The 27,758-nt window shown below is 26.3% G+C and overlaps 1 protein-coding gene across 1 annotated transcript in view; it reads left to right on the top strand.

The window, feature by feature from the left end:
• LOC111420289 (C-type lectin domain family 4 member F-like) overlaps positions 1 to 27,692 on the top strand; it is a 50,014-nt gene extending 22,322 nt beyond the window's left edge. Inside the window, exons 3-6 of the mRNA XM_071201395.1 lie at positions 5,766 to 5,783; positions 7,162 to 7,271; positions 21,200 to 21,308; positions 21,365 to 27,692. Of these exons, the coding sequence (XP_071057496.1) occupies positions 5,766 to 5,783; positions 7,162 to 7,271; positions 21,200 to 21,308; positions 21,365 to 21,612 (485 nt within the window). The 3' untranslated portion in view covers positions 21,613 to 27,692. The remainder of the gene's footprint in view (positions 1 to 5,765; positions 5,784 to 7,161; positions 7,272 to 21,199; positions 21,309 to 21,364) is intronic.
• Positions 27,693 to 27,758: the final 66 nt, after the last annotated feature.

Below are 27,758 nucleotides of genomic sequence, written 5' to 3'. Positions count from 1 at the left end.
CATTATGTATTTATGCGGATTAAATATTCTAACGGGTCACAATCATTAAAACCGCTATTAAACGGTTTAATTGATGTTTTTGAACGGAATCTATCTAAATTTTTTTTTATCTCAACAATCATCCAACGTTTTTGAAGGTTTTTTTTAAAACTTTTATTGATAGTGATAAACGGGGTTTTTGTGAAGAATATAATTTGAATGTCAAGGTATAACATTATTGGTTAAAATCAATTAAAATGTGGAAATTTTATGATTTCAACCTTGGATTTAACGAAAAAAGCTTTTTGACAAATTAGTTTATGGTTGCTTTAATTTGCTTTTCGAATTTAATGATAAACTTAATGTATTTAAATAAATTCTTAATTAGCTCCAATAAAATTAACGTGTGTTAACCAACAAATTAAACTTAAGTAACGATTTAATTTTCGATGTTTTCGGGTTAAATGCTTATTATTCAATGTTGCTTAAGAATAAACGTTCTATTGCTGCCCACATTCTAAGATTGTCATCAAATGTCAAAACAACGATTTTTTATAATTTATACATAATGACTTGTTTACCAAAGAAATACCACAACATTGATCACCTTAGAAGCTTATAATTTGGCATAATGTAACCTCAAACGTTACTTTCTAACTTCAAATAGTTTCACATCTTTATTACTAACCGTTGTGGAGAAAATAATTTTTTGCAGTAATTATATTTTTATCAAATGTCAAATCAGTGATTTTTAAAAATTTATATATAAAGAATTGCTCACCCTGGAAACTTATAATATGGCATAATCTAACCTCGAACGTTCCTTTATAACCTCAAAAAGTTTCGCTTCTCTATTCCTTACAGTTGTTGAGAAAATAATTTTTTTCCTTAATTACAATATCTTCAAATGTCAAACCAGTAATTTTTAAAAATGTATATATAACGAATTAATCACCCTAAAAGCTTATAATTAGGCATAATCTAACCTCAAATGTTCCTTTATAACCTCAACAAGTTTCGCTTCTCTATTCCTTACCGTTGTGGGGAAAATAATTTTTCTCCTTATTTACATTTTCATCAAACGTCAAATCAGTAATTTTTAAAAATGTATATAAAACGAATTAATCACCCTAAAAGCTTATAATTAGGCATAATCTAACCTCAAACGTTCCTTTATAACCTCAAAAACTTTCGCATCTCTATTCCTTACCGTTGTGCAGAAAATAATTTTTTTCTTTAATTACATTTTCATCAAACGTCAAATCAGTGATTTTTAAAAATTTATATATAAAGAATTGCTCACCCTGGAAACTTATAATATGGCATAATCTAACCTCAAACGTTCCTTTATAACCTCAAAAAGGTTCGCTTCTCTATTCCTTACCGTTGTGGAGAAAATAATTTTTTTCGTTAATGACATTTTCATTAAACGTCAAATCAGTGATTTTAAAAAATGTATGTATAACGAATTGATCATCCCAGAAACTTATAATTTGGCATAAACTAACCTCAAACGGTCTTTTATAACCTCAAAAAGTTTCGCTTCTCTATTCCTTATCGTTGTGGAGAAAATAATTTTTTTCCTTAATTACATTTTCATCAAACGTCAAATCAGTAATTTTTAAAAGTGGATATATAACGAATTAATCATCCTAGAAACTTATAATTTGGCATAATCTAACCTCAAACGTTCTTTTATAACCTCAAAAAGTTTCGCTTCTCTATTCCTTATCGTTGTGGAGAAAATAAATTTTTTCCTTAATTACATTTTCATCAAACGTCAAATCAATATTTTTTAAAAATGTATATCTATCGAATTAATCAGCCCAAAAGCTTATAATTAGGCATAATCTAACCTCAGACGTTCCTTTATAACCTCAAAAAGTTTCGCTTTTCTATTCCTTACCGTTGTGGAGAAAATAATTTTTTTCCTTAATTACATTTTCACCAAACGTCAAATCAGTAATTTTAAAAAATTTATATATAACGAATTAATCACCCTAGAAGCTTATAGTTAGGCATAATCTAACCTCAAACGTTCCTTTATAACCTCAAAAAGTTTCGATTTTCTATTCCGCCCCGTTGTAGAGAAAATATTTTTTTTTCTTAATAACATTTTCATCAAACGTGAAATCACTGATTTTTAAAAATGTATATATAACGAATTAATCACCCTAAAAGCTTATAATTAGGCATAATCTAACCTCAGACGTTCCTTTATAACCTCAAAAAGTTTCGCTTTTCTATTCCTTACCGTTGTGGAGAAAATAATTTTTTTCCTTAATTACATTTTCACCAAACGTCAAATCAGTAATTTTTAAAAATTTATATATAACGAATTAATCACCCTAGAAGCTTATAGTTAGGCATAATCTAACCTCAAACGTTCCTTTATAACCTCAAAAACTTTCGATTTTCTATTCCGCCCCGTTGTAGAGAAAATATTTTTTTTTCTTAATAACATTTTCATCAAACGTCCAAATCACTGATTTTTAAAAATGTATATATAACGAATTAATCACCCTAAAAGCTTATAATTAGGCATAATCTAACCTCAGACGTTCCTTTATAACCTCAAAAAGTTTCGCTTTTCTATTCCTTACCGTTGTGGAGAAAATAATTTTTTTCCTTAATTACATTTTCACCAAACGTCAAATCAGTAATTTTTAAAAATTTATATATAACGAATTAATCACCCTAGAAGCTTATAGTTAGGCATAATCTAACCTCAAACGTTCCTTTATAACCTCAAAAACTTTCGATTTTCTATTCCGCCCCGTTGTAGAGAAAATATTTTTTTTTCTTAATAACATTTTCATCAAACGTGAAATCACTGATTTTTAAAAATGTATATATAACGAATTAATCAAAAGCTTATAATTAGGCATAATCTAACCTGAAACGTTCCTTTATAACCTCAAAAAGATTCGCTTCTCTATTCCTTACCGTTATGGAGAAAATAATTTTTTTCTTTAATCACATTTTCATCAAACGTCGAATCAGTAATTTTAAAAAGTGTATATATAACGAATTAATCACCCTAAAAGCTTATAATTAGGCATAATCTAACCTCAAACGTTCCTTTATAACCTCAAAAAGTTTCGCTTCTCTATTCCTTATCGTTGTGGAGAAAATAATTTTGTTCGTTAATTACGTTTTCATCAAACATCAAATCACTGATTTTTTAATGTATATATTACGAATTAATCTCTCTAGAAGCTTATAATTTGGCATAATCTAACCTCAAACGTTCCTTTATAACCTCAAAATGTTTCGCTTCTCTATTTCTTACCGTTGTGGAGAAAATGATTTTTTTCTTTAATTAAATTTTCATCAAACGTCAAATCAGTAATTTTTAAAAATGTATGTACGTATAACGAATTAATCAAAAGCTTATAATTAGGCATAATCTAACCTCAAACGTTCCTTTATAACCTCAAAAAGTTTCGTTTCTCTATTCTTTACCGTTGTGGAGAAAATAATTTTTTTCCTTAATTACATTTTCATCAAACGTCAAATTAATATTTTAAAAAAATGTATATATATCGAATTAATCAACCTAAAAGCTTATAATTAGGCATAATCTAACCTCAAATGTTTCTTTATAACCTCAAAAAGTTTCGCTTCTCTATTCCTTATCGTTGTGGAGAAAATAATTTTTTTCCTTAATCACATTTTCTTCAAACGTCAAATCAGTGATTTTTTTAAATGTATATATAACGAATTAATCTCTCTAGAAGCTTATAATTTGGCATAATCTAAACTCAAACGTTCCTTTATAACCTCAAAAAGTTTCGCTTCTCTATTCCTTACCGTTGTGGAGAAAATAATTTTTTTCCTTAATTACATTTTCATCAAACGTCAAATTAATATTTTTAAAAAATGTATATATATCGAATTAATCATCCTAAAAGCTTATAATTAGGCATAATCTAACCTCAAATGTTTCTTTATAACCTCAAAAAGTTTCGCTTCTCTATTCCTTATCGTTGTGGAGAAAATAATTTTTTTCCTTAATCACATTTTCTTCAAACGTCAAATCAGTGATTTTTTTAAATGTATATATAACGAATTAATCTCTCTAGAAGCTTATAATTTGGCATAATCTAAACTCAAACGTTCCTTTATAACCTCAAAAAGTTTCGCTTCTCTATTCCTTACCGTTGTGGAGAAAATAATTTTTTTCCTTAATTACATTTTCATCAAACGTCAAATTAATATTTTTAAAAAATGTATATATATCGAATTAATCATCCTAAAAGCTTATAATTAGGCATAATCTAACCTCAAATGTTTCTTTATAACCTCAAAAAGTTTCGCTTCTCTATTCCTTATCGTTGTGGAGAAAATAATTTTTTTCCTTAATCACATTTTCTTCAAACGTCAAATCAGTGATTTTTTTAAATGTATATATAACGAATTAATCTCTCTAGAAGCTTATAATTTGGCATAATCTAAACTCAAACGTTCCTTTATAACCTCAAAAAGTTTCGCTTCTCTATTCCTTACCGTTGTGGAGAAAATAATTTTTTTCCTTAATTACATTTTCATCAAACGTCAAATTAATATTTTTAAAAAATGTATATATATCGAATTAATCATCCTAAAAGCTTATAATTAGGCATAATCTAACCTCAAATGTTTCTTTATAACCTCAAAAAGTTTCGCTTCTCTATTCCTTATCGTTGTGGAGAAAATAATTTTTTTCCTTAATCACATTTTCTTCAAACGTCAAATCAGTGATTTTTTTAAATGTATATATAACGAATTAATCAATCTAAAAGCTTATAATTAAGCATAATTTAACCTCAAATGTTGCTTTATAAACTCAAAAACTTTCGCTTCTCTATTCCTTATCGTTGTGGAGAAAAAAATTTTTTTCGTTAATTACATTTTCACCAAACGTCAAATCAGTAATTTTTAAAAGTGTATATATAACGAATTAATCATCCTAAAAGCTTATAATTAGGCATAATCTAACCTCAAACGTTCCTTTATAACCTCAAAAAGTTTCGCTTCTCTATTCCTTACCGTTGTGGAGAAAATATTTTTTTTCCTTAATTACATTTTCATCAAACGTCAAATCAATATTTTAAAAAAATGTATATATATCGAATTAATCAGCCTAAAAGCTTATAATTAGGCATAATCTAACCTCAAAGGTTCCTTTATAATCTCAAAAAGTTTCGCTTCTCTATTCTTTACCGTTGTAGAAAAAATAATATTTTTCCTTAATTACATTTTCATCAAATGTTAAATCAGTAATTTTTAAAAATGTATATATAACGAATTTATCACCCTAAGAGCTTACAATTAGGCATAATCTAACCTCAAATGTTCCTTTATAACTTCAAAAAGTTTCGCTTCTCTATTCCTTACCGTTATGGAGAAAGTATTTTTTTTCCTTAATCACATTATCTTCAAATGTCAAATCAATGATTTTTAAAAATTTATATATAACGAATCGATCACCCTAGAAACTTATAATTTGGCATAATCTAACCTCAAACGTTCCTTTATAACCTCAAAAAGTTTCGCTTCTCTATTCCTTACCGTTATGTAGAAAATAATTTTTTTCCTTTACCACATTTTCGTCAAATGTCAAATCAATGATATTTAAAAATTTATATGTATATTACGAATTGATTACCCTAGAAACTTATAATTAGGCATAATCTAAGCTCAAACGTTCCTTTATAACCTCAAAAAGTTCACTTCTTCATCTCAAGCCGTTTTGAAGAAAACATTTTTTATATTTTGTTCCATCATTAAAATTACAAACCAAGAACTTGAAAATGATTACAGTTAATCAGTTTGTGCTTACACATAGCCTCGGGGGAAGAAAGTTTTCATACACAAAAACCTAACCAGAACCCAAATATAATTATCCCCTACTTTGTACAATACAGGAAATATTACGTAATCGAAAAGACGAAATCATCAAGTTTCGTATCAATTTTGGAAAAATTAATTTTTTCTTCAACGAATTCTAATGACTATGCCTACGTGCGAGTGTTATTATGTAATAACAAGGAGGTACTTGGAAGAAAAGTGCTTCTGTCTTATTATTATTATCGTTGAGTATTTTGAACTATTTCAAAAAGGATGTTGGAAAATACGAGGACTAATGACATCACTTAAGTAGATATAATGTTGACATTACATAACGTGTATCAATAATGTCAATACGTCGAGATTGTACAGTCTCGTTTTTGATGTATAATTAAATTAAAATCGTCTCTGTTTAGAAATAACACGAAAAAATTCCATTGACAGTAGTTCTTTGATATTTCAGTTAATTTATGGTAAGAAAATGTGTGCACAATGACGTGAACGATTGACATTTACAAATTAGATAAGAATTTTGCTTAAATTGGTCACGATTCTTTTTTGTTTCATTTACAAAAATTACATAACACTGATTATTTGGTACTATATAAATATATACTATATTATATATATTTAAATAGAAGAAATATTTAATTTTTATTAAATATTCTTAATCTTCATTAAAAACCCTTTAAAATGACACCAAACACGATGGGGTTATCTCAAAAAATGTCCAAATTACAACCGAAAATAACCCAAAAAAAATTGACGATCGCCATCTTAAAATCATCGTAACTCAGTTGTTTTTAAAAATAATAATGGCGTGTTTGGTGTCGTTTCAAAGGATTTTTCGTATAGATTGAGAATTTTTAATAAAAAAAGTGAAAATTGAAGATTTTTTTTCTCGAAATTTGCTTTCTTGAGATTAAATCGAAATAATTCTTTGAACTTGATGGTTTTGGCCACGAAATAAGAATTATTTTCGGGGGGAATTCTTTTCGAACAACTTTCGCCATCGTTTTTAAGCAAGGTCGTCGCTGAGTGGTATTCCGGTTGAAAACGTGGCCATCGGTTCGATGTGCTTCTTAGTTTCGTGCATTTGCTCGTCCGAACAACATCGCCAAAGTCGAATTTAAATTTGCAAAGAAAACAAAAATCATGCTTTTTCGATTATTAATTATTTTTTCGAATTCTGTGTTATTTTTCGGCTGTGTAATCGGTGCTATTTCGCCATTAAACAATAATAATAATAATAACAGAAAAGAATCCGCCAACATTGGATTATTAGGTTAAAAATAATAATTTGTGGATTTTTATATATTTTTTTTTCTTTTAATTTTATTTTGTTTATAGCTGATTGCCCGAATTGTGTAGACGAAAACTCACAAAATCCAACGAATAGATGGACGATGCCTTTGTTGAAACTGGGGGAGAAAAAGTATTATTTAGGAATTTTTTTCAAGGTAAGAAACTTTATTAAATGAATAATAATGAATGAGATCATTGTTTTGAACAGAACAAAAGTAGTTATTTTATTGCAATTAATTTATTAAGATTTAATGTCACGGAAGTATCTCGATTGTCTTCACGGTTACTTAGTCCTTGGTGCAAAACGGTAATGGGACCGTCATAGTACCTTCTATGCACCACTTTCTATGGCCACGCAATGCATTCCGAGCATCAGATATTCGATACTCCACTTAAATAAATGTTTGAAAGTTGTGTTGCGAGAATTTTATATGGTTTGATTACATAAACAATTTTTCTAATAATTAATTTTTAACACAAACTTTTTTCACATGTTTATGGCACCTTTTGAACTCATTTTCAAATACATCTTGATTTATAATAAATTTTTTATGTAAATCTCTACAATTAATAAGCCATTTATACAGTTCTCACGTTTTAATACAAATCAACAACGCCATACAATCTCAACAGTTAGAAATGCATTTGAAAATCAATCGACTACTAAATATTTATAAATTTCGGTAAAAAGACAACGTTTATGTTGTACCGCTAAGCACAGCAACAGCTATTTCATAGTTATATAACCGATTTATATTCAATTATTATTAATTAAATGTAACTTGAAATAGAATCTTGCACGTTTTTCATTTCTAATTTGTTTCAGCTTTTAAACAATATTTCTCCGAATCATTTACATCTTTTTATAGTTATTACACATCATTACAAAGAGGATATTTTAAGCTTCAATTTAAGATATAAATCATCTTATAACTCCCACAATTAAAGCAGATATGATTTTTGGAAATTGAGTAAATTAAAATTGATTCAACTTTAATTCTTTGTATAACATTTTCTTCAAACGATCGTATCTCCGAAATTTTTATATCTATCTATATATTTATGATATATCGTTTTAAGCTTTAATTTAAAGTATGGATCATTTTATAACTCCCACAATTAAAGCAGATATGATTTTTTGAAATTGAGATAATTAAAATTGATTCAACCTTACTGCTTTGTACAGCATTTTTTTTTTAAATGATCGTATCTCCGAAAATTTATATATCTATCTATATATTTGTTATACATCATTTTAAAGCGAATACTTTAAGCTTTAACTTAAAGTATAAATCATTTTATAACTCCAACAATTAAAGCAGATATGATTTTTTGAAATTGAGTTAATTAAAATTGATTCAACCTTACTTCTTTGTATAACATTTTCTTAAAATGATCGTATCTCCGAAATTTTTATATCTATCTATATATTTATTATATATCATTTTAAAGAGAACACTTTAAGCTTTAATTTAAAGTATGAATCATTTTATAACTCCCACAATTAAAGCAGATATGATTTTTTAAAATAGAATTAATTAAAATTGATTCAACCTTACTTCTTTGTATAACATTTTCTTAAAATGATCGTATCTCCGAAATTTTTATATCTATCTATATATTTATGATATATCATTTTAAAGAGAATACTTTAAGCTTTAATTTAAAGTATGTATCATTTTCTAACTCCCACAATTAAAACAGATATAATTTTTTGAATTTAAGTTAGTTCAAAATTTATTTAACTCAACCCTTTGTGGAACATTTTCTTAAAATCACCGTATCTCTAAAATTTTTATATCTATCTATATATTTATTATATATCCTTTTAAAGAGAATACTTTAAGCTTTAATTTAAAGTATGAATCATTTTATAACTCCCACAATTAAAGCAGATATGATTTTTTGAAATTGAGTTAATTAAAATTGATTCAACCTTACTTCTTTGTATAGCATTTTCTTAAAATGATCGTATCTCCGAAATTGTTATATCTATCTATATATTTATTATATATCATTTTAAAGAGAACACTTTAAGCTTTAATTTAAAGTATGAATCATTTTATAACTCCCACAATTAAAGCAGATATGATTTTTTGAAATTGAGTTAATTAAAATTGATTTAACCTTACTTCTTTGTATAGCATTTTGTTAAAATGATCGTATCTCCGAAATTTTTATATCTATCTATATATTTATTATATATCATTTTAAAGAGAACACTTTAAGCTTTAATTTAAAGTATGAATCATTTTATAACTCCCACAATTAAAGCAAATATGATTTTTTGAAATTGAGTTAATTAAAATTGATTCAACCTTACTTCTTTGTATAGCATTTTCTTAAAATGTTCGTATCTCCGAAATTTCTATATTTATCTATATATTTATTATATATCATTTTAAAGAGAATACTTTAAGCTTTGATTTAAAGTATGAATCATTTTATAACTCCCACAATTAAAGCAGATATAATTTTTTGAATTTAAGTTAGTTCAAAATTTATTTAACTCAACCCTTTGTGCAACATTTTCTTAAAATCACTGTATCTCCGAAATTTTTATATCTATCTATATATTTATTATATATCATTTTAAAGAGAACACTTTAAGCTTTAATTTAAAATATGAATCATTTTATAACTCCTACAATTAAAGCAGATATGATTTTTTGAAATTGCGTTAATTAAAATTGATTCAACCTTACTTCTTTGTATAACATTTTCTTAAAATGATCGTATCTCCGAAATTTTTATATCTATCTATATATTTATTATACATCATTTTAAAGAGAACACTTTAAGCTTTAATTTAAAGTATGAATCATTTTATAACTCCCACAATTAAAGCAGATATGATTTTTTGAAATTGAGTTAATTAAAATTGATTCAACCTTACTTCTTTGTATAGCATTTTCTTAAAATGATCGTATCTCCGAAATTTTTATATCTATCTATATATTTATTATACATCATTTTGAAGAGAATACTTTAAGCTTTAATTTAAAGTATAAATCATTTTATAGCTCCCACAATTAAGGCAGATATGATTTTTTGAATTTGAGTTCGTTTTAAATCTATTTATCAAAACATTTATGTGCAATTTTTTTTTTAAATCACCGTATCTCTAAAATTTTTATATCTAACTATATATTTATTATACGTTGTTTTAAACAGAATACATTCAGCTTTAATTTAAAGTATAGATCATTTTATAACTCCCACAATTAAAGTAGATATGATTTTTTGAATTTTAGTTAGTTTTAAATCTATTCATCAAAACGTTTATGTGCAACCTTTTTGTAAAATCACCGTATCTCCAAAATTTTTATATCTAACTATATATTTATTATATATCGTTTTAAAGAGAATACTTTAAGCTTTAATTTAAAGTATGAATCATTTTATAACTTCCACAATTAAAGCAGATATGATTTTTTGAATTTGACTTAGTTCAAAATTTATTCTACTCAACCCATATTTTTTTAAAATGATCGTATCTCCGAAATTTTTATATCTACCTATATATTTATTGTACATCATTTTAAAGAGAATACTTTAAGCTTTAATTTAAAGTATAAATCATTGTATAACCCCCACAATTAAAGCAGATATGATTTTTTGAATTTGAGTTAGTTCAAAATTTATTTAACTCAACCCTTTTTGCAACATTTTCTTAAAATCACTGTATCTCCGAAATTTTTATATCTATCTATATATTTATTATATATCATTTTAAAGAGAACACTTTAAGCTTTAATTTAAAGTATGAATCATTTTATAACTCCCACAATTAAAGCAGATATGATTTTTTGAAATTGAGTTAATTAAAATTGATTCAACCTTACTTCTTTGTATAACATTTTCTTAAAATGATCGTATCTCCGAAATTTTTATATCTATCTATATATTTATTATATATCATTTTAAAGAGAACACTTTAAGCTTTAATTTAAAGTATGAATCATTTTATAACTCCCACAATTAAAGCAGATATGATTTTTTGAAATTGAGTTAATTAAAATTGATTCAACCTTACTTCTTTGTATAACATTTTCTTAAAATGATCGTATCTCCGAAATTTTTATATCTATCTATATATTTATTATATATCATTTTAAAGAGAACACTTTAAGCTTTAATTTAAAGTATGAATCATTTTATAACTCCCACAATTAAAGCAGATATGATTTTTTGAAATTGAGTTAATTAAAATTGATTCAACCTTACTTCTTTGTATAACATTTTCTTAAAATGATCGTATCTCCGAAATTTTTATATCTATCTATATATTTATTATATATCATTTTAAAGAGAACACTTTAAGCTTTAATTTAAAGTATGAATCATTTTATAACTCCCACAATTAAAGCAGATATGATTTTTTGAAATTGAGTTAATTAAAATTGATTCAACCTTACTTCTTTGTATAACATTTTCTTAAAATGATCGTATCTCCGAAATTTTTATATCTATCTATATATTTATTATATATCATTTTAAAGAGAACACTTTAAGCTTTAATTTAAAGTATGAATCATTTTATAACTCCCACAATTAAAGCAGATATGATTTTTTGAAATTGAGTTAATTAAAATTGATTCAACCTTACTTCTTTGTATAACATTTTCTTAAAATGATCGTATCTCCGAAATTTTTATATCTATCTATATATTTATTATATATCATTTTAAAGAGAACACTTTAAGCTTTAATTTAAAGTATGAATCATTTTATAACTCCCACAATTAAAGCAGATATGATTTTTTGAAATTGAGTTAATTAAAATTGATTCAACCTTACTTCTTTGTATAACATTTTCTTAAAATGATCGTATCTCCGAAATTTTTATATCTATCTATATATTTATTATATATCATTTTAAAGAGAACACTTTAAGCTTTAATTTAAAGTATGAATCATTTTATAACTCCCACAATTAAAGCAGATATGATTTTTTGAAATTGAGTTAATTAAAATTGATTCAACCTTACTTCTTTGTATAACATTTTCTTAAAATGATCGTATCTCCGAAATTTTTATATCTATCTATATATTTATTATATATCATTTTAAAGAGAACACTTTAAGCTTTAATTTAAAGTATGAATCATTTTATAACTCCCACAATTAAAGCAGATATGATTTTTTGAAATTGAGTTAATTAAAATTGATTCAACCTTACTTCTTTGTATAACATTTTCTTAAAATGATCGTATCTCCGAAAATTTTATATCTATCTATATATTTATTATATATCATTTTAAAGAGAACACTTTAAGCTTTAATTTAAAGTATGAATCATTTTATAACTCCCACAATTAAAGCAGATATGATTTTTTGAAATTGAGTTAATTAAAATTGATTCAACCTTACTTCTTAGTATAACATTTTCTTAAAATGATCGTATCTCCGAAATTTCTATATTTATCTATATATTTATTATATATCATTTTAAAGAGAATACTTTAAGCTTTGATTTAAAGTATGAATCATTTTATAACTCCCACAATTAAAGCAGATATAATTTTTTGAATTTAAGTTAGTTCAAAATTTATTTAACTCAACCCTTTGTTCAACATTTTCTTAAAATCACCGTATCTCCGAAATTGTTATATCAATCTATATATTTATTATATATCGTTTTAAAGAGAATACTTTAAGCTTTAATTTAATGTATAAATCATTTTATAACCCCCACAATTAAAACACATATGATTTTTTGAAATTGAGTTAATTAAAATTGATTCAACCTTACTTCTTTGGACAACATTTTCTTAAAACGACCGTATCTCCGGAATTTTTATATCTATATATATATTTATTATATATCATTTTAAAGAGAATACTTTAAGCTTTGATTTAAAGTATGAATCATTTTATAACTCCCACAATTAAAGCAGATATAATTTTTTGAATTTGAGTTAGTTCAAAATTTATTCTACTCAACCCATATTTTTTTAAAATAATCGTATCTCCGAAATTTTTATATCTATCTATATATTTATTATATATCATTTTAAACAGAATACTTTAATCTTTAATTTAAAGTAAGAATCATTTTATATCTCCCACAATTAAAGCAGATATGATTTTTTAAAATTGAATTAATTAAAATTGATTCAACCTTACTTCTTTCTACAACATTTTCTTAAAATGATCGTATCTCCGAAATTTTTATATCCATCTATATATTTATCATATATCATTTTAAAGAGATCAGTTTAAGCTTTAATTTAAAGTATAAATCATTTTATAACTCCCACAATTAAAGCAGATATGATTTTTTGAAAATGAGTAATTAAAATTAATTCAACCTTACTTCTTTGGACAACATTTTCTTAAAACGATCGTATCTCCGAAATTTTTATATCTATCTATATATTCATTATATATCGTTTTAAAGAGAATACTTTAAGCTTTAATTTAAAGTATAAATCATTTTATAACTCCCCCAAGTAAAGCAAATATGACTTTTTGAAAATTGATTCAACCTTACTTCTTTGGACAACATTTTCTTAAAACGATCGTATCTCCGAAATTTTTATATCTATCTATATATTTATTATATACCATTTTAAAGAGAACACTTTAAACTTTAATTTAAAGTATGAATCATTTTATAACTCCCACAATTAAAGCAGATATGATTTTTGAAATTGAGTTAATTAAAATTGATTCAACCTTACTTCTTTGTACAGCATTTTCTTAACATGATCGTATCTCCGAAATTTTTATATCTACCTATATATTTATTATATATCGTTTTAAAGAGAACACTTTAAGCTTTAATTTAAAGTATGAATCATTTTATAACTCCCACAATTAAAGTAGATATGATTTTTTGAAGTTGAGTTAATTTAAATTGATTCAACCTTACTGCTTTGTACAGCATTTTTTTTAATTGATCGTATCTCCGAAATTTATATATCTAACTACATATATATTAATTGTTGTTTTAAAGAGAATACTTTAAGCTTTAATTTAAAGTATAAATCATTTTATAACTCCCACAATTAAAACAGATATGATTTTTTGAAATTGAGTTAATTAAAATTGATTCAACCTTACCTCTTTGTACAACATTTTCTTAAAATAATCGTATCTCCGAAATTTTTATATCTACCTATATATTTATTATATATCGTTTTAAAGACAATACTTTAAGCTTTAACTTAAAGTATAAATCATTTTACAACTTCCACAATTAAGGCAGATATGATTTTTTGAAATTGAGTTAATTAAAATTGATTCAACCTTACTTCTTTGTACAGCATTTTCTTAAAATGATCGTATCTTCAAAATTTTTATATCTACCTATATATCTATTATATATCATTTTAAAGCGAATACTTTAAGCTTTAATTTAAAGTATAAATCATTTTATAACTTCCACAATTAAAGCAGATATGATTTTTTGAATTTGAGTTAGTTCAAAATTTATTCAATTCAACCCTTTGTATAACATTTTTTTAAAATGATCGTATCTCCGAAATTGTTATATCTATCTATATATTTATTATATATCATTTTAAAGAGAATACTTTAAGCTTTAATTTAAAGTATGAATCATTTTATAACTTCCACAATTAAAGCAGATATGATTTTTTGAAATTGAGTTAATTAAAATTGATTCAACCTTACTTCTTTGTATAGCACTTTCTTAAAATGATCATATCTCCGAAATTTTTATATCTATCTATATATTTATTACATATCATTTTAAAGAGAACACTTTAAGCTTTAATTTAAAGTATGAATCATTTTATATCTCCCACAATTAAAGCAGACATGATTTTTTGAAATTGAGGTAATTAAAATTGATGACTTCTTTGTAGAACATTTTCTTAAAATGATCGTATCTCCGAAATTTTTATATCTACCTATATATTTATTATATATAGAATACTTTAAGCTTTAATTTAATGTATAAATCATTTTATAACACCTATAATTAAGGTAGATATCATTTTTTGAATTTGAATTGTTACAAAACGTGATGAATTTGTTAGTTTCTCTTAAAAATTTTTCCTGTGACGCTTTCAAAAATTTCGTAAACATAATTATATAGTATCGTAACAATTTCTTTTTAACACTTGAATGTGAAAATTGATGATTCCACGTATCTTCACAAATCAGTTACGAAAAGAGCACTATTTTCGATACAAAATCGTGAAATACCACTTCGAAATCGGCAGAAGATAATAATTAACATCCGACCTAATTTTTTTCTTTTCTTAAAAAAAAAACGAGTTGAAGGTCTTTAAACAATAATTAACTTTGCGTGGCATGTGTGTCTCGGTTACTTTCGATTCCCATTGTGGGGGAGTTTGAGTATTATATGCAAATTGAAAGAATAATCTTATGTATATGAGAATTGTGCTAGGAGAAAAAGAAGTAAAGAAATTTAAAAAATATGTATTCGATATAAAAAAAGTGAAAGAAGAATTGTATGGAAAGTCGATTTCCAGATTTTTTACGTAAGAAATGAGAGGAGTTGAAGTAAATGCGAAATTGAAAGTATTTTTACGATTAAAATTTGCACAACTCCTTTTTAAATGCAACAACATGAAATAAATCGTGCAATAATTAAGAAAAAATTAATTAACTGACATTATAAAAATTAACAATAACGAAATAGAGTTTTTAGTGGTAAACCGAGAGAAAATTATTTAATTTAATTCATTATTTAATGCGAATAATAAGAAATAAATCAGGAGAATTAATCAAAATTGCACAAAAACTTAAGTGAAGGTTATAAAAGAGTAGTGCACGCAATTATGATTACAATTGTATAAGAAAATTAGTTTGTATTCACAAATTATAATTGCGGGCCGTAAATAACTAACTTGTTTATAAATTAAACCGAATTGAATGGAAATTTCTACCGCAATGACCCAACAATCTTCGTAACAATAAAATTTAAAATCTCGTGGAACAGTTGTTTATGAAAATGAAAAAATGAGATTTATTGCAAATTAAAGCTTAAAGTATTCCCTTTCAAATGAGGTATTATAATTATTGGGTTCGATTAAAGAAATGTGGAGAAAAGAAATGTTGAAGTAACAGTGGCATTTTCGTTTAACCTAAAAATGTTAAAAATTAAAAAAATCCTGGAAGCGTTGTTTATAACAATTAAGAAATGAGATTTATTTTAAATTAAAGCTCAAAGTTCCTTCTTTCAAATGATGTATTATAATTATTGGGTTATATTAGGAAAATATGGAGAAAAAAAATATTGAAGTAAAATTAGCATTTTCGGTTAACTTAAAAATGTCAAAATTTATAAAAATTAAAAAAATCCTGGAAGCGTTGTTTATAACAATTAACGAATGAGATTTATTTTAAATTAAAGCTTAAAGTTTAATCTTTCAAATGATGTATTGTAATTATTGGGTTGTATTAGGAAAATATGGAGAAAAAAGTGTTGAAGTAAAATTAGCATTTTCACTTAACGTAAAAATGTCAAAAATTTAAAAAAATCCTGGAAGTGTTGTTTATGAAAATTAAGGAATGAGATTTATTTTAAATTAAAGCTTAAAGTTTTTTCTTTCAAATGGTGTATTATAATTATTGGATTGTATTAGGAAAATATGGAGAAAAAAAATGTTGAAGTAAAAGATGCATTTTCGCTTAACCTAAAAAATGTCAAAAATTTAAAAAATCCTGGAAGTGTTGTTTATGAAAAGTAAGGAATGAGGTTTATTTTAAATTAAAGCTTAAAGTTTCTTCTTTCAAATGATGTATTATAATCATTAGGTTATATTAGGAAAATATATGGAGAAAAACCGTGTTGAAGTAAAAGTGGCATTTTCGCTTAACCTAAAAATGTCAAAAACTAAGAATGTTTAAAAAATCCTGGAAGCGTTGTTTATGAAAATTAAGGAATGAGATTTATTTTAAATTAAAGCTCAAAGTTTCTTCTTTCAAACGGTGTATTATAATTATTGGGTTGTATTAGAAAAATACGGAGAAAAAAAATGTTGAAGTAAAAGATGCATTTTCGCTTAACCTAAAAAATGTTAAAAATTAAAAAATTCTGGAAGTGTTGTTTATGAAAATTAAGGAATCAGATTTATTTAAAATTAAAGCTTAAAGTTTCTTCTTTCAAATGATGTATTATAATCATTAGGTTGTATTAGGAAAATATGGAGAAAAACCGTGTTGAAGTAAAAGTGGCATTTTCGCTTAACCTAAAAATGTCAAAAATTAAGTATGTTTAAAAAATCCTGGAAGTGTTGTTTATGAAAATTAAGGAATGAGATTTATTTTAAATTAAAGCTCAAAGTTTCTTCTTTCAAATGGTGTATTATAATTATTGGGTTGTATTAGAAAAATACGGAGAAAAAAAATGTTGAAGTAAAAGATGCATTTTCGCTTAACCTAAAAAATGTTAAAAATTATAAAATCCTGGAAGTGTTGTTTATGAAAATTAAGGAATGAGATTTATTTTAAATTAAAGCTCAAAGTTTCTTCTTTCAAATGGTGTATTATAATTATTGGGTTGTATTAGAAAAATATGGAGAAAAAAAATGTTGAAGTAAAAGATGCATTTTCGCTTAACCTAAAAAATGTTAAAAATTAAAAAATCCTGGAAGTGTTGTTTATGAAAATTAAGGAATCAGATTTATTTAAAATTAAAGCTTAAAGTTTCTTCTTTCAAATGATGTATTATAATCATTAGGTTGTATTAGGATAATATGGAGAAAAAAGATATAGAAGTAAAAGTAGCATTTTCGTTTAACCTAAAAATGTCAAATATTATGGAAGTTTAAAAAATCCTGGAAGTGTTGTTTATGAAAATTAAGGAATGAGATTTATTTTAAATTAAAGCTCAAAGTTTCTTCTTTCAAATGATGTATTATAATTATTGGGTTGTATTAGAAAAATATGGAAAAAAAAAATATAGAAGTAAAAGATGCATTTTCGCTTAACCTAAAAGATGTTAAAAATTAAAAAATCCTGGAAGTGTTGTTTATGAAAATTAAGGAATGAGATTTATTTTAAATTAAAGCTTAAAGTTTCTTCTTTCAAGTGATGTAATGTAATCATTAGGTTGTATTAGGAAAATATGGAGAAAAAAGTGTTGAAGTAAAAGTGGCATTTTCGCTTAACCTAAAAAATTTCAAAAATTAAAAAATCCTGGAAGTGTTGTTTATGAAAATTAAGGAATGAGATTTATTTTAAATTAAAGCTTAAAGTTTCTTCTTTCAAATGATGTATTATAATTATTGGGTTGTATTAGGAAAATATGAAAAAAAAGAATATTGAAGTAAAAGATGCATTTGCGCTTAACCTAAAAATGGAAGAAATTAAAAAAATCCTGGAAGCGTTGTTTATAATAATTTGGAAATGAGATTTATTTTAAATTAAAGCTCAAAGTTTCTTCTTTAAAATGATGTATTATAATCATCATGTTGTATCAGGAAAATATTGAGAAAACATGTGTTGAAGTAAAAGTGGCATTTTCGTTTAACCTAAAAATGTCAAAATTTATAAAAATTAAAAAAATCTTGGAAGAGTTGTTTATAACAATTAAGAAATGAGAGTTATTTTAAATTAAAGCTCAAAGTTTAATCTGTCAAATGATGTATTGTAATTATTAGATTGTATTAGGAAAATATGGAGAAAAAAAATGTTGAAGTAAAAGTGGCATTTTCGCTTAACTAAAAAATGATAAAATTTATAAAAATTAAAAACGTCCTGGAAGCGTTGTTTATAACAATTAAGAAATGAGATTTATTTTAAATTAAAGCTCAAAGTTTCTTCTTTCAAATGATGTATTATAATCATTATGTTGTATCAGGAAAATATCGAGAAAACACGTGTTGAAGTAAAAGGGGCATTTTCGTTTAACCTAAAAATGTCAAAATTTATAAAAATTAGAAAAATCCTGGAAGCGTCGTTTATAACAATTAAGAAATGAGAGTTATTTTAAATTAAAGCTCAAAGTTTAATCTGTCAAATGATGTATTGTAATTATTAGGTTGTATTAGGAAAATATGGAGAAAAAAAAATCTTGAAGTAAAAGTGGCATTTTCGCTTAACTAAAAAATGTTAAAATTTATAAAAATTAAAAAGATCCTGGAAGCGTTGTTTATAACAATTAAGAAATGAGATTTATTTTAAATTAAAGCTTAAAGTTTCTTCTTTCAAATTATGTATTATAGTCATTGGGTTGTATAAGGAAAGTATGGAGAAAAAAAGTGTTGAAGTAAAAGTAGCATTTTCGTTTAACCTAAAAATGTCAAAATTTATAAAAATTAAAAAAATCCTGGAAGCGTTGTTTATAACAATTAAGAAATGAAAGTTATTTTAAATTAAAGCTCAAAGTTTCTTCTTTCCAATTATGTATTATAATCATTATGTTGTATCAGGAAAATATCGAGAAAAAGAATGTTAAAGTAAAAGATGCATTTTCGCTTAACCTAAAAATGTGGGAAATTAAAAAAATCCTAGAAGCGTTGTTTATAACAATTAAGAAATGAGATTTATTTTAAATTAAAGCTTAAAGTTTCTTCTTTCAAATGATGTATTATAATTTTTCGGTTGTATTAGGAAAATATGGAGAAAAAAAGTGTTGAAGTAAAAGTGGCATTTTCGTTTAATCTAAAAATGTCAAAATTTATAAAAATGTAAAAAATCCTGGAAGCGTTGTTTATAACAATTAAGAAATAAGATTTATTTTAAATTAAAGCTGAAAGTTTAATCTGTCAAATGATGTATTGTAATTATTAGGTTGTATTAGGAAAATATGGAGAAAAAAAAATGTTGAAGTAAAAGTGGCATTTTCGCTTAACTACAAAATGTTAAAATTTATAAAAATTAAAAAGATCCTGGAAGCGTTGTTTATAACAATTAAGAAATGAGATTTATTTTAAATTAAAGCTTAAAGTTTCTTCTTTCAAATGATGTATTATAGTCATTGGATTGTATAAGGAAAGTATGGAGAAAAAAAGTGTTGAAGTAATAGTGGCATTTTCGTTTAACCTAAAAATGTCAAAATTTATAAAAATTCCAAAAATGCTGGAAGCGTTGTTTATAACAATTAAGAAATAAGATTTATTTTAAATTAAAGCTCAAAGTTTCTTCTTTCAAATGATGTATTATAATTATTGGGTTGTATTAGGAAAATATGGAGAAAAAAAGTATTGAAGTAAAAGTGGCATTTTCGCTTAACTTAAAAATATTAAAATTTATAAAAATTAAAAAAATCCTGGAAGCGTTCTTTATGAAACTTAAGGAATGAAATTTATCTTAAGTTAAAGCTTAAAGTGTACTCTTTCAAATGATATATAATAATCATGGGGTTATATTATAAAAATAATGAGGATAAAAAAGGTTCAGTTTAAGCTCACATACTTTCACCATGTTAAAAAAGATGGAAATTCAAAAATTCGTGGAACAGTTGTTGATGAAAATGAAGAAATGATATTTATTACAAATTAAAGCTTAAAGTTTCTTCTTTCTTATTATTCTAGTTCTAGGTATAGTGTTAGTTCAATAACAATACACAACCTAGTGTTATCTAGTGCCAACTAGCTCTACTTAGAACTGTCACTAGAACTAGAAATATTGGGACTATAATAAATAAGGGGAATATGTATTATATGAATAATAATAATAGGGAATATAATAACCTAATAATGTCAAAAATTATGAAATTTTAAAACTTCTTGGAAGAGTTGTTTATAAAAATTAAGAATCATCGCAAAAAACACGTTCATTGTACGATATTTTTATACAGATGGTTATCTATGCGAAATTAATTAATTACCAGGCGAAACAACCTTCTAATAATAATTACGTCTACCAATTATTGCGTAAAACGTTCATTAACAACGTAATTTTACCGATCCCCGTAGTGCATTTTTATGGAATGTATTTCGATTGCACAATAAACACAAGTAAATCACCACGGTTCTCATGTAGTAGGTATGAATGGCCCCGTTGATGATTATGATGCGTTATTTGCGTTGCCGTTTAAATCATGTAATGACTTTATTCAAATGTCAATGTAATTCAATGTAACTCAATCTAATTGAAGGTAATTAAGTAATAATTTTTTTTTTTAATTTTGTTGTAGGCGAATTATTTTAGGGCAACTCAATATTGCCGGTTTCACGGGATGCATTTAGCTAGTATAACATCTCAAGAAGAAAACGATAAGTTGGAGAAATATATTAAAGATTTCGGTAATTAATTAATTAATTATTTAAGTCGATTTTTTTTATAAAATATAAAATTTTAGGATATGGAAACGAGCATTTTTGGACGTCGGGTACCGATTTGGCCAACGAAGGTTCATTTTTTTGGATGTCAACCGGAAGACCGATCACCTTCACGAATTGGAACGCGGGCGAACCGAACAATTTCGTTTACGAAAACGGCGAAGAAGAGAACTGTTTGGAGTTGTGGAATCGCGACGGAAAAGGATTGAAATGGAACGATTCTCCGTGTTCGTTCGAAACGTACTTCATATGCGAAGTTCAGCCATAGATAGCGCTTAATAATTTAATTAAAACGTGTGTTTTCATGCCATGTGTGATAGTCCTCTTTTCTTTATTCACGTATTTTTAAGTATTTGTTACGAAAACGATTCAACGCGATTTTATAGAACCAAATAAAGCGATTCAGAAGTTCAAACTTAGTGTGTTAAGGTTAAATGACTAAGTTGAATTCAAATTCTCTTTAAGAAAATTTAAGTTGAAACGAAACGTGTGTGAATGCGTGTATATAACTGTGTAAATAGTTGTGTTTATTTAATTAATCTCTTAATATTTTATTAAGGGGTTAAGATTATAGTAAAACCTCGATATAACGGATTAATACGGAGAAAGGAGTGTACGTTATAACATATATACTGTTTGAATGAATAATTTTAATACACATTAATTCAAACAGCTATCTACACCGTTGCGTTCTTTATTAGTTAGTTCTACTTTTAGTTTAATAAAAATATACAACAATCTAGCACTGAATAACAATAAAAGTAGCACTAGCACTAGACCTAGAAATAGACACATTCGGGTTTAGACGTCTTTAAAGACATGTGGTTAAACCCTATTGATTTTAGCACAATACTTAGCACTGACACTAGAACTAACACTAGACCTAGCACTAGAAACATTTGGATTTAGCCGCACGTCTTTAAAGACGGCTAAACCCGAATGATTCTAGTTCAAGTTTGAGTTTTAGATCAACAACAATTAGTTCGTAGTGCTAGCACTACTAAGCACTGTCGCTAGGTCTAGTATTAGTTCTACTTTCAATTCAATAAAAATAAACACAACCTAGCACTATGTAGTGCTAACTAGTACTACTTAGCATTGTCACTAGAACTAACACTAGACCCAGAACTAGAAACATTCGGGTTTAGCCGCAAGTCTTTAAAGACGGCTAAACCCGAATAATTCTAGTTCTAGGTCTACTGTTAGTTCTACTTTTATTGCAATAAAAATATACAACTATCTAGCACTGAATAACAATAAAACTAGAACTAACACTAGACCTAGAACTAGAAAGTTTCGCATACTTCTAATTCTAAGTCTAGTGTTAGTTCTAGTTTTAGTTCAATAACAATACACAACCTAAGGCTATCTAGTGCGAACTAGCGCTACTTAGATCTGTCACTAGAACTAACACTAGACCTAGAACTAGAAACGCTCGTGCTTAGCCGCACGTCTTTAAAGACGGCTAAACCCGAACGATTCTAGTTTTAGGTCTAGTTCTAGTTTTAGATCAATAACAATTAGTTAGTAGTGCTAACTAGCACTATTAAGCACTGTCGCTAGGTATAGTATTAGTTCTACTTTTAATTCAATAAAAACGTACACAACCTAGCACTATATAGTGCTAACTGGTACTACTTAGCAATGTCACTAGAACTAACACTAGACCAAGAACTAGAAACATACGGGTTTAGCCGCACGTCTTTAAAGACGGCTAAATCCGAATGATTCTAGTTCTAGGTCTACTGTTAGTTCTACTTTTATTGCAATAAAAATATACAACAATCCAACACTGAATAATAATAAAACTAGAACTAATACTAGACCTAGAACTAAAAAGTTCCGGGTTTAGCCGTGCTGAACCCAGATATTTCTAGTTCTAGGTCTTGTGTTAATTCTAGTTTTAGTTCCATAACAATACACGACCTAAGGCTGTCTAGTGCCAACGAGCGCTGCTTAGAACTGTCACTAGAATTAACACTAGACCTAAAACTAGAAACATTCGGGCTTAGCCGCATGTCTTTAAAGACGGCTAAACCCGAATGATTCTAGTTCTAGGTCTAGTTCTAGTTTTAGATCAATAACAATTAGTTAGTAGTGCTAACTACCACTACTAAGCACTGTCGCTAGGTCTAGTATTAGTTCTACTTTTAATTCAATAAAAATATACACAACGTAGCACTATGTAGTGCTAACTAGTACTACTTAGCACTGTCACTAGAACCAACACTAGACCCAGAACTAGAAACATTCGGGTTTAGCCGCACGTCTTTAAAGACGGCTAAATCCGAATGATTCTAGTTCTGGGTCTACTGTTAGTTCTACTTTTATTGCAATAAAAATATACAACAATCTAGCACTGAATAATAATAAAACTAGAACTAATACTAGACCTAGAACTAAAAAGTTCCGGGTTTAGCCGTGCTGAACCCAGATATTTCTAGTTCTAGGTCTAGTGTTAGTTCTAGTTTTAGTTCCATAACAATACACGACCTAAGGCTGTATAGTGCCAACTAACGCTGCTTAGAACTGTCACTAGAACTAACACTAAACTAGAAACGTTCGGGCTTAGCCGCACGTCTTTAAAGACAGCTAAACCCGAATGATTCTAGTTCTAGGTCTAGTTCTAGTTTTAGATCAATAACAATTAGTTAGTAGTGCTAGCACTACTAAGCACTGTCGCTAGGTCTGGTATTAGCTTTACTTGTAATTCAATAAAAATATACAATAATCTAGCACTGAATAACAATTATAACTAAAACTAACACTATATACAGGATGTCCCGTTAAAGGTACGGAGCGACTGTATCTCGACAACGGTAAGGCCTCTAGGTTTGGGAAAAAAATCCTTATAAGCAAAGTGAGCAAGAAAAATAGCTGGAAATTATTTTGAAGTTCGTAATTCGACCGCTTGGGGGCGTAACTGCCATAGAAAAACATAAAATTCCCGCTATCTCATAAAGTTAGACGATGTGCATCCCATTGACGTTGTTTTAAAGCAAACGATCTTACTGAAAATATCTTTAAAAAGAGCATAAAATGTTGTTTCAAACAACACCGAAAATATTCAAATCGCTCCGTTATTATGACAGATATGAGAAATATCGCAAAACAAAAGCGATGCGGTATTATCCAAGCTATTAAATGATGTTGTCAAAATTATAGCTCATCGTCTAACTTTTTGAGATAGTGAGAGTTTTATGTTTCTCAATGGCAGTTACGCCCCCTAGCGGTCGAATTACGAACTTCAAAATAATTCCCAGCTATTTCTCTTGGTCACTTTGCCTATATGGATTTTTTTTCCAAACCTCTAAGCTTTACCGTTGTCGAGATACAGCCGCTCCGTTCCCTTAACGGGACACCTGTATACAGGGTGTGTCAAATGTCTGGAATATAGCCAATAACTTCGCCATTTGTGGTTTAAAAAAAAAATGTTTCAAATACTTGTATTTGTTTGTTTGTATTGTTTTTTGTTTCGTTGCTATGGCAATCAATATTGTTATTTTAAATGGGATGCATATGTATTTTTGCATACTTTGTTTAAACTGTCAATTTTTTGACATTTAAAGCTGTCAACGGCGCTATTTAGACGCCTACTTTGATTGTAATTTGCTGATTTAATATTTTCAGAGAACGCATTTTTTCTCGATTTTTTTCTTATACAACCATATGATTTGATATGTTCATCGCGTAGAGCGATTTATCTTCTATCAAAATATGCAAAAAAGACATCTGCATCCCATTTAAAATAACAATGTTGATTGCCATAGCAACGAAAACAAGCAAATTTCGCCAAAAAATGAGCCACAATTAATAAAGAAACTTTTATTTGAAACATTTTTCTTTAAAAGCACAAATGGTCAAGTTATTGGCTATATTCCAGACATTTGACACATCCTGTATATAATATACAGGGTGAGTTATTAGTATCCTGGCGATCGATAGTTACTAAACCGTTTAAAAAACAAAAAAATATTTTATACAAAAGTTGTGTTACTCATCACTTTCTATTACGTAAAATCATTTTCACTTATACAGGCTGTTCCATTTAAGCGTAACTGATAGTACGTCAATTTATTTAAATAGAACACCCTATTTATTTTATCATATAATGTATACAACTAAATTTGTTTATACAACCGTATATGTTACTATTTCACAGCGTTCATAATTCCTGAGATATTCAATTGTTCTTCCAAAATGTGCCCATTACAGGATCTTTTTAAAATCGATGTAAAAGCGACATTTTTTCTGATTTTGCCTTCAGACAATAGTCAAAGCCAGTAGGTAGATGATTGTATTCAAAGATATTAGATACGCTATACAGGATGTTTATGATGCTTAACTACTTTTTAATCAAATAATAAAAGGAAGAACAAAAAAAACCTGATAAAAATAGACAGAATATAATATTAAGTACAGGCTGGTTCAAATTCGATTTCCAAATAGGCTATCTCGGAAACTATAAGAAAAAAATTTTTCGGTTTTAGATTTTGAGATATTATGACATTTTCATTTTTTTAAATGGAAACAACCACTGATTATTCGCTTATTAAATTCGTTATTTTTTTTTGATTAGAAAAATATGGGGTTAGATACGTCTATTTCTTGTCGTTTAAGAATAAAGCTAAAAATAAACTTTTTTTTAGTGTCGTTAAAAAAATTAAATTTACAGTTTCCTGTAAATTACGGTACTATAACTAAAAATTATTCTTCTAAAAATTTATATAAAATTTACTTTATTTTCTAATATATAACATTCTAATGTGTTAAACTTTTCGAATTTTCGTAATCCATCTTAAAAAACAGGATTTTTTATTTGACACTTCAAAAAATTTTTGATGCTATGTTTAGGTTGAATTAAAAAAATATATATGAGCGCCATCTATCAATAATTTATTAAGTCATTTAATAATAATATTAAATATTAATAAAAAATGTGAAATAATGCAATCTATTCCAACTTTTGTGTAAAACAAATATAAATTAAATAGTTCAACAAATGTATTTGTTTCAAATATCAGAAATATGTTTTTTTAATTTTTAGTTATAATTTACAGGAAACTGTAAATTTTATTTCTTTGATAACACTAAAAAAGAGTTTATTTTTAGCTTTATTCTAAAACAATAAGAAATAGACCATATATTTTTGTAATCAAAAAAAAATAACGAATTTAATAAGCGAATAATCAGTGGTAGTTTCCATTTAGAAAAACGAAAATTGTTATAATATCTCAAAATCTAAAACAGAAACTGTATTACACTTTATTCTTCAAATTCTAAATATCAGGAAAACTACTAAAGTTAGATATATGACATACTTATCATTAATTAAAAGTAACTTGATGGGTAATTCAACCAGCACACCATATACAGGTGTTCAATTTAAAAAAAAACTTATGAAAAAGCCATTTGTAAAACATAAAAAGTAACTAAGCGTTATAAACACGCTGTATAGCGTATCTAATATCTTTGGATACTATCATTTACCTACTGGCTTTGACTATTATCTGACATAATTTCAAGGTAAAATTGGAAAAAATGTCGTTTTTACACCGTTTTTAAAAAGATCCTGCAATGGACACGTTTTGGAAAAACAATTCAATATCTCAGGGACTATGAACGCTATGAGTTAGTAACATATACGGTTGTATAAACAAATTAAATTCTATTCATAATATGATAAAATATACAGGGTGTTCCATTTAAAAAAATCTACATACTCTCCGTTACGCCTAAATGGAACATCCTGTATAAGTGAAAATAATTTTACGTAATAGAAAGTGGTGAGTCAAACAACTTTTGTATAAAACATTTTTTTTGTTTCTCAAACGGTTTAGCAACTATCCTATACTAATAACTCACCCTGTATATAATATATACAGGGTGATATATAATATTCTTTCTAGTTCTAGGTCTAGTGTTAGTTCTAGTTTTAATTCAATAACAATACACAACCTAAGGCTATTTAGTAACAATTAGCACTACTTAGAACTGTCACTAGAACCAACACTAGACCTAGAACTAGAATCATTCGGGTTTAGCCGTCTTGAGAGACGTGCGGCTAAACCCGAATGTTTCTAGTTCTGGATCTAGTGTTAGTTCTATTTTTAATTCAATAAAAATATAGAACAATTTAGCTCTTAATAATAATAACTAAAACTAGAACTAACTAACTAAACTCGAGTAATACCCCGAGTTTATCTATAAACATTAATTGATTGAGCAAGATATCCGAAGTCCGTTTTAACGTATTATATCGAGGTTTTACTATATTAATTTTTAAGAAATTAAATACGAGTCATTTAAGATTTATATTGATTTAAGTAAAATAAAAGTTTACAAATATTTTCAAGATTATTAATCATTAATTATGCAAGATAAGATAAAAACCAATTCAAATCGATAATGATA

This window comes from Onthophagus taurus, chromosome 1, assembly GCF_036711975.1.
Source record: "Onthophagus taurus isolate NC chromosome 1, IU_Otau_3.0, whole genome shotgun sequence".
NCBI classification, from domain to species: Eukaryota; Metazoa; Arthropoda; class Insecta; order Coleoptera; family Scarabaeidae; genus Onthophagus; species Onthophagus taurus.
This window is presented reverse-complemented; position numbering and strand designations above follow the sequence as displayed.